Source organism: Pogoniulus pusillus, chromosome 2 (assembly GCF_015220805.1).
Source record: "Pogoniulus pusillus isolate bPogPus1 chromosome 2, bPogPus1.pri, whole genome shotgun sequence".
In the NCBI taxonomy this organism is placed as follows: domain Eukaryota; kingdom Metazoa; phylum Chordata; class Aves; order Piciformes; family Lybiidae; genus Pogoniulus; species Pogoniulus pusillus.
The window spans coordinates 35,031,366-35,046,825 of NC_087265.1; the positions used below are offsets into that span (position 1 = coordinate 35,031,366).

The 15,460-nt window shown below is 38.1% G+C and overlaps 1 protein-coding gene across 2 annotated transcripts; it reads right to left on the reverse strand.

Moving 5' to 3' along the window:
• Positions 1-204: 204 nt before the first annotated feature.
• On the reverse strand, positions 205-15,081 carry TMEM237 (transmembrane protein 237). 2 transcript variants are annotated; one of them, XM_064160827.1, is made up of 14 exons: positions 14,854-15,081; positions 13,216-13,251; positions 12,456-12,487; positions 11,510-11,520; positions 10,943-10,999; positions 10,070-10,180; positions 9,576-9,690; positions 8,558-8,718; positions 7,845-7,968; positions 6,779-6,970; positions 5,762-5,835; positions 5,180-5,273; positions 4,011-4,132; positions 205-3,098 (listed from the first exon to the last, which is right to left on the reverse strand). In XM_064160827.1, the coding sequence occupies exons 1-14, from the start codon at positions 14,881-14,883 to the stop codon at positions 3,031-3,033; spliced, it is 1,227 nt and encodes a 408-aa protein (XP_064016897.1). In that variant the 5' UTR covers positions 14,884-15,081; the 3' UTR covers positions 205-3,030. The 2 variants fall into 2 exon arrangements, with proteins under 2 accessions (XP_064016897.1, XP_064016900.1); XM_064160830.1 differs by lacking the exon at positions 13,216-13,251 and having other exon boundaries at positions 366-3,098; positions 14,854-15,077.
• Between the last annotated feature and the right edge of the window lie 379 nt (positions 15,082-15,460).

Below are 15,460 nucleotides of genomic sequence, written 5' to 3' on the forward strand. Positions count from 1 at the left end.
ACTGAGGAATACAACAGTACCTTCCACACCACTATGAGGAAAACGGAAGAGAAAGGTAAGGCTTAACAGTAAATACCTATCTGGTATCAATTCTCCCGAAGAGTTAAATAATTCTGCTGCAAGCATGCAAGCAAATAATTCTGACCTAACCACAACTCACCTGAAGTTTGCCTGAGCAATAAAAAAAAAAAAAACACCAAAAGATTTTAACGGTTATTTCAAATTAATTCCACCTGGCTTCACATTTGGAAATCTGAGCCAAGTTACATTAAAACAAAGCAAAACAAAAAACAACTAGAATTTATCCAAAATTTAAATGATTGTGGTTTAGGGGGCAAAATAAGAACAATTTAGTGTGGAAGGCATTGTGGAGGCCTGTTTACAGTATCATTTCTAATTGCACAAAAGACCAGTACAGCAGCAGGAGTCTGATGAAGAGGAAAGCAAGGTAATTATTTACAACACTGCTACAAATAAAGAAAATATGGTTTTTCCATAATCCTCTGTTCAGAGCTTGTATATTATACATAACATTAGCACTAGGGGAAAAAATAGACTGATGTATTTTATACAGATTAATCCTTTGTAAACAGAACAAAGTAATACAACCATTTCTAACTAGTTTAGAGTAGTTGTTTCATATATGTAAAACCAAGAAATTGGCACTAACATTTATTTTCATTAACAAGAATACTGCATTAAAGACAATGGTATAGAAATGCAGTTAAGGCTTCTATGCATATAGCCATGTTCTGTAATTAAAACATCTACTTTGTAAACTCATTCTAAAACTCATCAAGTAACTAAACAAAAAAGCTCAGTTAAACTCATTCCATTGAGAAGATTAATGGAAAAGGTCTTTGTAAATAGACTATTAGCCATCAAGTTGTTGTTTATTAAGTGTAATTTATGGCAAACCACAGTAAATGAAACATGCATGTACTTGGACCCTCCTGAAAAGATACACTGGAAAGGCAAAACTGGTTTGAAATATTGATCCCATTAGGTTAATTAATTTAATCTCTGCTCATCCATCTACCGTACTTCACAATGAGAAGGGATCTGGCTCTTGGCTAGCATCACTTTGCCCAAGGGATATTTTGAAGGTAAATTTCTAGTAATAATATCAGAAATCAAGCCATGCTATTACTCAAGTTTCCTCCATACTGATGTGATGCCTTAGCACAACTCTGCCCCATCTCCATACTTCATGTGCAAAATTGTGCTGATGACAGTATAAGAGAAGCCATTATCAATCTCATCTTCTGGAGCTCAACAACTCTGTAAATCAGCCATATTACACCTGGAGAAGATCTGGTGGCAGTTTACATGGAAACACTAAAAAGTGTCCCATCCCCCTTCTCCAACAGTCAAATCATGACAAGATCCTCCAGTGCAACACTGAAAGGGAGAGGCACCCCGAGTATCTCAATTTTAACGTACAATAACAGAGTGCCAGGCATAATTTAGCTTTAAACTTTTGCGAAAATAGACACACAAGAGCCATAGCAATTTACAAACAGGGTTAACAGCTCCTTCCCACAACAAAGTGAATACCAGACAACAGCCAGCAGCTGTGCCTGAATGCCTTCCTTCTCTACCCCCAAGGTTACTACAGCATTAAAAAAATGTCATACACAATGAACTTTTGAATTAGTTAAATTTGCTGGATAAGCATAACAGAACTCATTTTCAACAAGGCTGCAGCAGCCCGTATTATTCATGTTCCCATTCTTTGTTTTAAAGCAACTGAGGTAACAGCACAGAAAGTTACTAGCTCTTAAGCATTCCTCCTCAAGACTTTTATCTGGGTAATTTTAATTTCACTACTAGAAAATACAGTAACAGATTTGTGGCTTCAGGTGATACTTTCTTGATAAATGGTTTTCAAACTAGGTTCTGTCTATATATGCCCTGCAGTACATCCGTATTTATTCACATGTGCAGTGCTTTCAGTCTGCCACTTTAATAGAAAAAGAATGTTGCCTATCACCAAAGCCCACTATCTGCACTATTACTGCAATATCACAGGTGAGTTGTATGGTTTTGGTTTGCTTTAAAAAGCATTTTCATGTAATTTTAGGGAGAAGTTTCCCATTCCATCCTAACACAAAACAACAAACGTTCTTTTTGGGGAAATAAATCTCCAACAAAATATGCACAAGTAGGAATATCTCTAACATCTGTGAAACAAGTTTCTTTAGAGCAGTGAAAGAGCTCTTGCCACACAAGATAAGAAGAAATGCAAATCACAGCACAAGCTGTAAACTAAAAGCTTGTGTTGGGTAATCACACTCTGGCTGGGAGAAGTGACCTGGCAGTGCTGGCTTAATGGTTGAACTTGATGATTTTAAAGGTCTCTTCCAACCAAAACAGTTTCATGACATCTGATAATTCTATCAAACTGGAATGCTATTCCTGTGAATGGCTTTGGAACAGTTTGGCATCTTGAATGTCAAGAGATTATAAGATGCACATATATCCTGTGGGCAACCAAAAAAATACTTCTATTTAGATACTTGTTAGCTAATCAAACTCTTGCAACATTAAAACTTCTGCTTCTTACATCTACCTCAACTTACAAGAACTTGTTATCATCAAGATATGTCAAAAGAACAAAATGAAGATGAAGAAAAATGAATTGTCCCCTTTTAATACAAAATCCATAATTAAATTGTTATTCTAGCAAATAATTTTAATGGCAACTAACTCCAGATTATTTTATGCTTACAAACTTTGTGCAGTTTATGTTTCCTAACTCTGCATCCACCGTGTCTCTTTGGTTATACCGGTAGTAGTATTTATAAAATCACCTCAACTTTATGCACTAGAGATAATATAACTTTGTAAAGTAAAAAAGAAAAGTATAAAAGTTTTCAGTCACATTCAAAATTGTAGCACACATAAAAAGATCAAAATCAAGTATATACAATATAAAAATAAGTTTGTTCTTTATGAAAGTTATAATACATGGCTGTAATACATGGTGAGACATCAGTCACAGCTGTATTTGCAGATGCTTGTTCCACACTATGGCTGGACTCTGGGTATGATATCTCCCTGGGGATATTCCTCAATTTCAGCATGAAACATCAGTTCTAAAAGATGAAAAGAGAAATAGAAGAACGGTATTTTCATGTAAAAATTTCACCTGAATACAGTCTCATTATTCAAAAAAACATGCTCTAGCATTCCCCCAAGCCTGCTTTTTTTCCAAATCATAACAACAATTCAGCAATGCAAAGGGCTCATCCATTGTCTTTAGAAAACTATTGCTGGCTCCCAAAAATTAGTGACAGTATTAGCAGCTGATCATATGTAGTATCCTGCATTTGACCTGGACACTAATCTAGAACTCTAAGGTCGTTTGAGGGATTGATGAAGTTTTCAGAGTGTCAAGACTCAAGAAGAAAGATTCCTGCTTAGAGTTTCTTCAATTCATGGATGTGCCGGCTTTATGTATCACTGCCTAAGTTAGCAACATTAGAACTTGGAATATAAAGAATCATCAATGATATTGGTCATGCCACTGTTGACCACTTGCCATCACCTCAGCAGCTTGAGCATGGTAGAGAGCCTGAGGTGAACAATGAAGAGCTCCTTGCAGAGAAACTCAGGTAGGCACACTAGCTGAACTTGAAATGCAGTCAGCATTTGCAAAAGGAACACTAATAACATTAAAGAAATTTCTAATACACACAAGCAGAATAAATGCAAATATTCAAAATACTGTGAAAGTTATTTTTTTTTCATTTTCATTGAAGAAGTGATACACTCTCATGTTTCAAAATTCATGTTGCTTCAGCCAGGACAAACAAGGCTTTTCTTTCTCTTTTAAATTAGTGGATTTTTTCTTTATAAAACCAAATAGACACACACATCCTAAGAAGCACTTGGTAACTTTTCAGGTGATTCTTGCTTTGTTCTCAGCACTAATCTGTAACACCAAATACAGAGCACAGCAGATAAAAGCCTGGACAAACAACATTTTGCCTATTAACATTTCTTACCTTCACTGTGGTCTAGCTCTGGTCGGTAAGACAAGAAGATCCAACTCGTCCCAACTAGAACAGACACTACCAGATTCACCACAACCCATGGCTTAACAATTTCTTCCTCTGTACCTGCCGTCCTGGAAAAAGCACATCAACTTGTCAGTCAGGGGATTGCTAGTACATACAGGTTACATTAATAATTTCAGTAGAGTATCTTAACGAAAAGCTTGGCTAAGGTAACTGTGAACACAGAACTACCTGTACCATCCTGATGTTACAGAAGCCTGGTAAAGAGCATGATTACCAAAGACTCAGCTAGGAAACCCTAATACCTCATACAGAATGTCCATTTGTAGATTTCAACAGCAAATTCCTTCTCTTAGCCGAGACAGAAAACAAAAATCAAAATGCAGAGTCAGATTTTATTGTGGTGAAGGACACTGCACAATGTTGTTAGTCCTATATTTTAAGTACTTCTTCATGGGGCAGCAAGGCAAGTGAACAGCAACTCAAGTAAAGTCTGTCTGGAAGCCAGTGCAAGGATTTATGTATAGATGCTGTGGAGTGGATGATATAGAACTTTAATAAGCCAAACCCCAGCAAATTTTCATGTAAATGCTTTTGTTGTACTTCTTCTGGTCTATTTTAAAAACTCATGCAACTAGAGTTTTAAGTCCATCAAGTATTCACACTTCAGAAAGTAAGTTTAGTATGGAATTTCCTAGCATAAAACAATGCTTTGTATTTAATGCCATCTGTGTCTGCTAAGCCCTTGGATCCTGTGTCAGACATACTTTTTCATAACATTGTGATGTTCACATCTTGGATGGATTAGACTGTTTCCTTCAACACCAGTGCTGACAGGCTACGGAATGTCCTGCCCTTAAACACAAAATGGTGACCTCAGCAAGGTCCCATTTCCTCTAGCCAAAGAGATTCTGAAGATTTCTGCCCGGTTACGTTTTCAGCATCATTGCAGCAGGCTCTTGTTTGAGGTATAATGTATTTGTGATCAACATGGTCTTTGATTTGTCCTTTTTCTGTTAGACAGAGGCAGGTTTAGTATTGAAATTCTTCATTAATACCTTATGTATTTTGTATAAACTTTTCAATCCACTAGTTTGACTAAGGTTCCTAAGTCAGCTATGTTATTGTTTACAGAAGTGATTTCTTAAGTTTCCTACCAGATACTTCCATTTTCCGAAGGTGCTGTGTAGAGGTTAATTCTGTCACATGTCATCTGCTGGCTTAAGGATAAGATAAGAGCAGCAAAGTACACTGGAAGAAATGGAATTAGTAGTGTCAGATATAAACTCCTAAAATGCTGCTTCATGATGACATGATAACAATCACTACATTTTCTTTCCTTTCAATCCACTGATTCCAATGATAAAATCCTTTAATTCATTCTCTCTTCTTCAACATACCCCGACTCATCAAAATCTGGTTTCTGCACTTCTGCAGATGATCAGCTACATCAAAGGTGGCATCTTGTGATTCTGATTTTTGCTATGTTTGTTTTCTATATTGAGAAGTGGGAAACTAACAGGCCCACTAATGCTACTATTGCAAATGCTTTAAAAAAATGTAGCAAAGTGTTCATAGCTTCTGAGAATATTTTCAGCTGCTGAGCAAGTCACATATTCCGAATCAGAAAATAACCACGGAGGAAGATTTCACTAAAAAAGTCTCTAAAAAACTCTATGTAAAACATTTTCATTTAGTGTCTCTTCTAGACAACTTCTTATCCAAGTAAAAATACTTACAGAAAGAGGCTACTGCTGCTGGGTCTAGGGTCAGAAAGCCCCTCAGTGCAATTGATGCTTTTGCCAAATCAATCCTGGTAACAAAAACAAGTCATTGACACAGCCCAGTAAAACAATGATATTGTTCCTCTAACAGTATTCTATTGTTCTTTTACTTTTTGCAAGATACCTTCTGCTTCTGTTGCACACAACTATATCCTGCACACATAGCAATGGTCCTCATTATGTCAAATTAAAAAATGCCTGAAACTAAGGAGGATATTCCATGAGGTTTGCAGCTTTCACACTGCAATCCCTCCTGGCAGGGAGAATGTGAAGAGATCTGTCCCCTTTCTAAACCCTACCATTAATTTCAATGTCCATACCACCAACTGAGTTACGCTATTCTAACTGCTCACATCGCTTACATCAGTACAGGAAGAATGAAGTGTAACTCAGGCTCTTCCTTGACACTACCCCATGAAAAAGAAGTCACATTTTTTCCCATAGCACTGACTCCTCCCCCAGCATGATGCTGCCATGGAAACTATCTGCAACTAAGAGAAAAATCTATAAAATTTACTCTGTTTATGTTCTTTTTTGGACCTCTTTCTGTTCATTCCACTCTTAAGACATAATGCAGACACCTCAGCTAAGACAGGAAAACTTTACACATCCGTGCTGCAAAACTCACTGGGGAATAGATTCATGTGAAAAGTAACCTGACAGAAACTTTAGTTGTTTTTCACTCCTTTCCCTTACAAGGTAAAAAAAAAAATCAGTTCTTCCATCTAGTTCACCTCATGACAACACAAACAGCGCCAGCACATTGAAGTAAATATACAGGTAATGGACAGAAATTAATAATAAAGGTCTGAATGCCCAAGTACATCTTTTATCTGTAGAGTCAGCCATGTGTAAAATCATGAAGTGTATCACATTAAATGATCAAGAGCGTATTAAAATGTGTCATAGTAACAAGAATGGAACACACTGCACACAAATTACATATATCTTTGAAATTCAAACATATTTTACCTGTCAAAGGCTGATACTGTACTGATAGAGAGCAACAAATAGAACAAACACTGAGCCGGGTATGCCAGTGTCTTATACTGCTCAAGCAGGTTAGAAACAGTGGAAAGTTGACTTCCTGCCAAAATGTAGATAACAATAACATTCCATACAGCATATCCAGCAAGGAAGCCATGGGTAAAGAGTCCTATCACCCTGAATAGAGGAAAAAAATCATTAGACAAAGTTTCACATCTTGAATTTGTGACAGACAGAAATGGCATATGAATCCATCTGTTCAGCCTTGCTGCTCTAGCCTTTCATAAATTTAAGTGTTTTTTTCTGATCTAGTTTTACAACTTTTAAGCAACAGGACCTCTGACTCCTCCCTTGACAGACTGAGGACTTAAAATGATCCTATCACGACTTCATTACTGCTGCAGAAATCAAATAATTTCACTTGCTTCCTGTAGGTTCCCAAGAGCACCACCCCTTACAAAACTCTTTAAACGTGTCCTCGAGTCAGTTATTTTATCCTCCTTGCTAAGAAAAAGCTGAGAAGGAAGTGCAGGCTTCCAGATAAAAATACAACAGACAAGAAAATGGCTGGCATCTTCCCATTCTCTATCACATCACAATCACATAAGAAAAAAGTAAGGGTTTTTTTCTGTTGGTACAAGCTTATGTCCCAGTCCAGTTTCACTACTCCTCCTTTTTTACCAGTTTCATATAGAATTATCTGAACTCAGCTTATGTTTTGTTCTGGTCCTATAGCTCATGGGCAAATCTTGTTTTATAACACACATTTTTTCTGTAGATCTCTAATATTTTTGTTACCAGATCAATTTCTGGATATTTAGATTTTGTCTGAATCTTTGCAATATAACTTCTGCTTTGCAAGTTGCATTTTGTATGTGATATCTAGACTATAAATAGATATTCTTGACAACACATACCAAAAGCTAGAGATCTGCTGCATCCCAAACCACCATTTATTAGCAAAAGTGCTAACTTCCAGGGAGAAGTGAAAAAAACCCACACCACAAAACCTTCTTATCTGCTTATTTACACCGAAACATTTATCTTTCACCTGAAACTTCGGTGCACTGAGAGTGCAACATCTCTGGTTGTCCATGAAGCCTTCACATCCATAAGTACATTGATATTTTCAGTGGTTTTAATCAATTCTGCACGGTCAGCTGCCTGAAAACGCCCTGAAAGGATAAGGATGTTAACTTTAGAGAATACTGTTACCTTCCATCAGCATTTCTGCATTAATACTTACAATGTTAAAAAGCTATGAATGTCAGAAGTTCCATTCCTCTCCCTACTTCCTACCCTTTGCCAGCTTACATTCATGCCAGGATGCTTCTTCTCAGTGCAGTGCATCCTGGTGGGTCAGGCTATGGATTTAAGAATGTGCAAAACACTTTGGGTAATTACCAAAAAATTTTTAAAAAAATGAAACAACCCAAAATAATTTACACTTGAAAGACTTTTGCAATATACTGAATGTTAGCTTCTTGTCAGGGTACTGTGACACCTGTGACACTATCAGGTCAAATAAGCTCAGCTGGGTACTAAGAAACAGCTTTTTTCATCCATGTCACAGAATTCAAACATTCAATGAAACATGCCAGCACAGCAACACTAACATTCACTGTTGAAAACTATAATTTTTTTTCCAAGTATTTTTTGTTCTAGAAAACTTTTTAAAAAAACCCTTCTCAATATTGCAATATTTTTATTTTAAATACAATAATGTTTCATTTAATTGTGAGATAAATCACAAGATGTACTCACGATTTTTTTCAACAAACACTTTGCTGACAGGCTGGCTAATTCCAGTGGGAGCAGCAAACACAGGCTGCTGATCTAGGCTCTTTCTGTGCTCATCCTCAAGGATGTCTTCCTCCTCCACTTCTAGCTCATTTGAAGAGTGTGTTTCAGCTGGACGAGACTTCCTGTCAGCATAGAACATATAATGAGCCACAGAAAGAATAGGAAGTAAGATGGAAAATCTGAAGGCTATTCTTATAGGTTTCTTCTCATCTGTGCAGGTTCAGGAGGGGAATTAGAGATACTGTGAGTTGACCATGTAGCACTTTGGGACATGGTCCAGGTGTCATGGAGATGTTGGGTGGACTTGATGATCTGAGAGGTCTTTTCTGACCTTAATGATTCCAAGATTCCTATGAACATTTATATGTCTATCTTGACCAATAAGAACCAAACAGGCTCCTGACATGTATAATATAATCCCCCAATTATAATTTCAAGTATTACAGTTCTTATGGAGTTAGTTAATTAAATCCATAAAACTAGCCCTTGATTTTTATTTTTTTCTCCCTGTTCAAATTTTTTCCTGTTTCAGTAATATGGGGAGAAATATGTATCAAGAGACAAAACTATCTGGGAAAAAAACAACAAATCAAACTAAACACAAGGCCAGAAAGTGGATGCTTTTGGTAGAAAGGCAACTAAAATGCTTTAAAGGCATAGTTCTGGGAGAAAGCCAAATAAAAAGGATGAGAACAAAATGTTGTTTCTCATAAATCTAAGAAAAAATAGTTAAGAATGAAAGAAAGCAGTTAAAATGTTTAATTGTTTAATGGTTGTGACTGAAATAGTAGACTCACAATTGTAATGCATCCCAGCTGTGCATAAAACAAACGAGTATGGTAGGAACTGCACACATAGTATTTATTGTACAGGCTGAATGGTTTTGTGGACTTCAAGATTTTACATTTTTGTAATGTGACAATGTAAAATACCACTCAGCCACATTCACAGTTATTCTGAATTATGAGTTTTGTCTCACTTTGTTCTTTTTCTCTGTTTGCGGACCACTGTTTCTTCAGTTTCAGGGACATCCATGCCATTTCCATTCTGAAATAAGGATGCAACATTTGGCTGGGTAAAAGAGGTCTCAGAATCTGAAGATTTAAAATAAACCACATGGAAGTTTCACAGCTTTCATAAAAATATAAATATATTCACTTACATAGATGAATAGTTATACAGAGTGGCAGAACCCAGTGGTCTTTGAGCTCTGAGTGAGATAAAAGGCTCTATTCTTGTATTGCCATTATCTACATGAATGTTTGTACCTTATGAAATCAGCAATCAGAAACTGAAACTTTAAACTACCCGATTACCAGTAGTCTCACTCTGTGATTACTTTCAGCTGTTTTAAGTAAAAAGCATTTGAAATGTCTTAAGACAAAATACAAGTTGGCCAACTGTATTTCTGTGTTACCATGATTTCTGTGTTACCAATCAGTGCTTTTTCCAATCTACAATTATTCCACATACCAGTAGGTACTTTCTTCTTCTTGCGTTTCCTCTGAGGGACATCAGGAGGTTCAGGAGTTAGAGGCTCACTGCTTTCAGACTGCCTACGAACTGCTGCTTGGACAATGCCATCTAAAAAACAGAGAAAAAGATCCAGTAACCTTAATTTAGAGCTGCTGAGAAACAGGCAATAGAAAATCACCTTTTGCAGCATTGTGCAGAATGTCTGTATTTTCCCACCTTACAGCTGAGATGAAAATGTATTGGTTATAAAGTGTAAGAATTGGGAAACACACATTTTAAGTAAGAATATACAAAGATGATAGTTGAGACCTCTCCTTTCCACCTGGCAGTTTGATGCCCAGAAGGAAATTTAAATATCCAAGAAGTAGCACAATTCCCATTTGGGCATACCACAGAAAACTGATTGAATGAAATCTACCATAGGAAAGAACTACATCTCTGTATTTTTCCTTTCTATATGCAAAAAATAGATTTGTTAAATAAGTTTTTGTCTTTGTTCATTCAAAAATTCAAGCACTTAACACATTCAATGTAACAAGCATCTTACAGCTGGAAATTACTGTTCAATGAAGTATCAAAAAATGCTAGAAACTTTAAAAAAGTAGGAATAAAGGAACTCCTTCAGTTCAGTATCATGTCATGTTGTATTAATAGTATTGAGAATGAACCTAGAGAAAAAAACACATGAATGAGTGATTTCAGGTAGCACTACAGACTTGTTATAAAATGACATCACTTTGGGGAAAAAGACTGCAAATCATTCAATACAACACTACTGGAAAATAGAATACATATATCTGTCAGGAGCTCGGCTACAGCACAGCTTTCACTCAGGATTATAAACAGTTTTCAGTTTTGGCAGGACCTTACCTAATGGAGTCTTTCCTTTGGGTTTCCTTTTTTTGGGACGACTGAGTGGAATTTCATCTGTAGAATATAAAACAGAAGTATAGGTGCATGGTATGGAGAAACTTCTACTTTTTAAAATTTTAACAGATATATTCTATTGCTAGTTAAGAAAGGGATTTCCATTTAGAAGTGAAGACATCCTTCACCTTCTACTGTCAACTTGACAATTCACATAAGCAGGAAGATGGCAAGAAAACAGGATAGGAAATCTGTTGTTAAGTGCAAGAGAGGCCAAATATATATACACACTTGTATTAAGCAAAAAACCAAAGCATTCTGACTAATGTTCTGAAGAATAAACTTCTTGTTTAGAGCAGAGTGACAACATTTCATTACCTTAATTCAGAAATAGCAAAGAGAACAAAGCAAAACAACAGTTATAGCAATGGCAGCACAGGTATCCATGCAGTTCAAATAACCAGCCTACATTTAGGAAAACTACAAGGCTCTATCTTTAAAGAGAGGATGAAGTGGTGCCAAAAGGAGCTACCAGTGTCTATGATTCTCAGGAATGCCAGAATAACTCACCTTGGTTTCCACTTCACATTTAAGGAGAAAAGATGTTGAAGAGCAGATGATAAAAAACATGAAAAAAAAGTTAATTTTAAATTAATTACAGATCACAACAGTGACATTCACACTGCAGTTTTTATGATTCATTTTCTTATCCCTACTCCTAGTTCTCCTTATGAACAGTTGTCTGCATCAGGGAGGGAAGCAATCCCCAAGACTAACACTTTGTTCGTGACTATGCAGAGTTTCTTGATTGCCTAGCTGTGGATCAGATTAAAAGCTTTAATCACCTGGCTAATTAAAACTTGTCTTACTGCCTTATATGTAACAAACTGACAAAAGTTATGAAACATTTGAGCACCTACATTACTGAAAGGGCACTGTCCTTACATATTGTCAGTTGTGAACGTCACATTTGCTTTTAGATGTACTTTGAAGGAATTCTGAAGTACGTTGTCATAAAAACTATAATTGTCTTTCCTTCTGCACCAGAAAAAAACCCTATATTTTTCTCCATACTATATCAGACTAGTAGATAGCTATATCTGTATTCAAGAATATCTAGCCTAATTTCAGAAATTCCTGCTCTGAAGGCTTTGAGTCAAATAATCTGAAGAACGTGAAACAAAACAAACAAAGGAAGAAGAGATTGGAAATAAGGACACCAATCTAAAGTAAATGTTAATAAAACTAAAGTAGCTATATGAGAGTTTTTAAAGGGTTTCTCTCAGGGTATTAAAATTGAGGTAACATAGTAAAATTTATGGGGCTCTGTAGAACTTTAAACTGCTTTGTATTCTTTATAAGGAGTTCTGGGATGCAAACTAGCAAGAAATGCAATTGCATTTGAAGCCCATGACTACTTATATATTTATTCAACTTATTTATCTTCATTTTGTTATTTGTAACAACACTGCAGTACAGAACCATGATCGATTCCATGTAATGAACTGATTTTTACCTTGGCACTGGAGGAAGGGCACGAGGTGGGCACTAAAAAACAAGAGACAAAAAGTCAACTTCTGTCACTGTAAAACCACCTCTCAGAAAACATGTGTTTCTAGGGATGGTCAGAATACATTGTGTTTTGCTTGTATGCCTTTTAAATAGCTAGGAACTCCTGATGGAGGTGTTATATGAAAGTAATATGTAAAAGATGCAGGACTAATATGATTTTACTATAGTTCTGACAGGACTCATTAGGAACATGTACCCAACAGCCATACGAGGCATAACCTGCATTTCATTTTTCATGTAAGGTGCTGCTTTCATTGGAAAGTTGATTTGACATTCTGTTTAAAAATCAAAATACTGCAATAAGTCATGCATTCACTGTTCTTGCACAGAATAGAGTGTAAGCTGAGTATTTTCTATTAATTAAGATGTACATTCAGAAAAATGTTCAGGGAAATAAGCTTATTTATGCAAAATACTTTTAAATGGCATAGTATAATTACTATTCATATACTTTTTCAAATATTTACCAGCAGGTCAAACACAAGATGTAAAAACAATTATCTCCTATTAACAAACTGAAATTGAGCTGTTGTACTTTCTCTTATCTAGAAAAAGGAAGGCACTTTACATTCAGATTTTGTATTATACAATTATATTGAAAGACTATACACAAATAACAATTCCTTACAGTCCGAAAATTCAGTTGATACTAGAAATAAGAAAGGCCGTAAGACTGGCAAAAGTCAATGAATCCACAAACTTACCACTTGTTTTTTTCCCATATCATTTGAAGCAGTTCCCTGAAAGAGGCACTGTGAACCACTCTGTACTCCCTCACGCTGCTCATGCTTAACCCTCAGCTAATTCTGAACTAAAAATAAGCTTCTAGCAGCTAGGATTAACTGGATGTGAACCTTCCTGCCCCAAGGTTAGGGCCCACTACTACTCACATTTGAAACAGTTAGTTTGTTTCCATGCACTGAAAACCCCAAAACTCCACATGCTGATAGAAGTTGCAGCTAACGAATTTGACTTAGGTTAATTTATTTAAAACAAATGAGACACTTTGTACAAAGAATGGTTTTCAGGATTAAGCCTCAAACCTCTCACTTGGATTTTGGCCATGCTGGCAGACAGCAAGTGCTATTCACTTAGGTAGAACACAGCCCAGCCAGAGTGGCATCCAGCGAACTGGTCAGGGCTGGTTACGCTATACACATGCTCCGTGAGGGAGAAAAAAGTACTGATCCAGGCCAGAGCTCATAACTTGTACTATTTCCTACATTCTTGTGGCAGTAATTGCTAAAAGTTTGGTATAGTTAGTATTTTTTAAAACGAAAACCAAATCCCTCATTTTATACAGCATTGACTGCCTGTACAGCAGTGCATCTGTTTTGTAGTACCACTGTTATCTTCTACAAAACAACTGAAAAGTGAAGTAACTTTTGTGTAGTTGACTCTTTGCAACAAAGGAAATCACATGCAAGTAGGTCTGTCCCACCTGTCCCAAACAAATACCAACTTTACTCTAGAGTTTTGCCGAGTCTGAAGGAACTCACTCCAAGCTCCAGAGCGAGTTCGAGCACAGCTTGGTTTTCAGGGACATATTTGCTACTGACAGAAGAGCTGCTGAGTGCTAATATAGCGACAGTGCCCTTAAAGCCAAGGGACTCCCACAAACCCTGTAGCTACGGCCTCAGTAAACCCGTTTCCGCCCTTGAGCACAGGGCAGTGGCACACAACCGGGAAGTCTGAGGGGGGCAAAAACCTAGAGTACCCAACTCCCTATGTGTCCATTCAGGAATGCAGAGCAGAAATGTCCCAGCTCACACACGTGGCTATTATGAAATAGCTGTGAGCAAATATATTTACTGCCCACATGTAGTGAGCTGTACTGCCACCACCCGATCTGACAGGTGGTACCGTGGGAGCAGTTACAACTGTTGACAAACACTTCAGAGATTTAAAGCTTTGCATATTTTTCTTTACCGGGATAGCTATATATGGACGGAAATATTAAGATGCTTGCCTCCCTAGTAATAGATGAGCAAAGCCGTGCTGCTCTGAGGCCGCCTACACCCCACCTCCCGCGGGCACCGGGAGGGCGGCCGCCACGGGAGTCGAGATGTAGGAGCCACGCTCTCAAAGCGCCCTGCTTCCGCGTTGTGCTTCAGCTCAGTTTCCCCAGCCGCAGATGCTGCTGCTGACAGCCTCGGTACAACTCGTCAGCCTCAGTGCTCAAAACGTACAAAGCTCCGGCCGGTGCTTACAACCTGCTGCACCAGGCTGCAGGCCCGCGGGGCCGGCGCTGCCTTGGTAACCAGCGATTTGTCGCCCGCTCCCCGCCCGAGGTCGGCCTGCAGAACCGCGCCACGTACACCCCGGTCCCGCTGCGCCCTCACCCCGCCGGGGCCTGCCCGCCGGGCCGCCATGCCGCGCCGGCCGCCGCTGCCGGATTCCCCGGCACCGAGAGGAGGGGTCGGAGCTCGCTTCCGCTCCGCGCCGGAGCTGCTGGATCGAGGCAGGCGGAGGCTGCGGTCCCCCCAGTGGCGAAGAGGGTCAGCTTCTTGCTTGAGTTCGCCGCGGTGTGGACAATAGGCGAGCTAAATTAATTGCACGTTAGTGGGAAAACAAGGTTTCTAGTCCTTACCCTGGAGCCACGAGCGCGATTTGCAAAAGCATCAAATTACCGGAATGTAGAAAATAGATGTGAGAAAAGTTCTGCTCCGGCACAAATAGATGCAAACCAAACATAACTATACTGGAAACATCTTTCTAGTAATGAAAGCAGATCTGTGTGTAAGCAAACAGATAAAAACAGGCAGAAACGGGACAAATGCTGGACCAGGCAGTAGAAGAGGGGAGCTGGTCGTAAGAAAGCAGCACAGCGCTGGCACCAGTCGTGCTTGCACTTAGCCCACACACCAATGACGAATTGAAACTCCCCTTTTCTACAGTTTTACTTATGAATAAAGAATACTAGACCCAACTAGAACAAGCAGACAGTGT

Coding starts and splice junctions, on each gene's coding strand:
- TMEM237 (XM_064160827.1), bottom strand. CDS start 14,883: ATGGCGGCCCGGCGGGCAGGCCCCGGCGGG. Junction 9,691..10,069: donor GAAGAAGAAAGTACCTACTG/GTATGTGGAATA, acceptor TTAAATCTTCAG/ATTCTGAGACCTCTTTTACC. Junction 3,099..4,010: donor AGAGCTAGACCACAGTGAAG/GTAAGAAATGTT, acceptor TTCATCTTTTAG/AACTGATGTTTCATGCTGAA.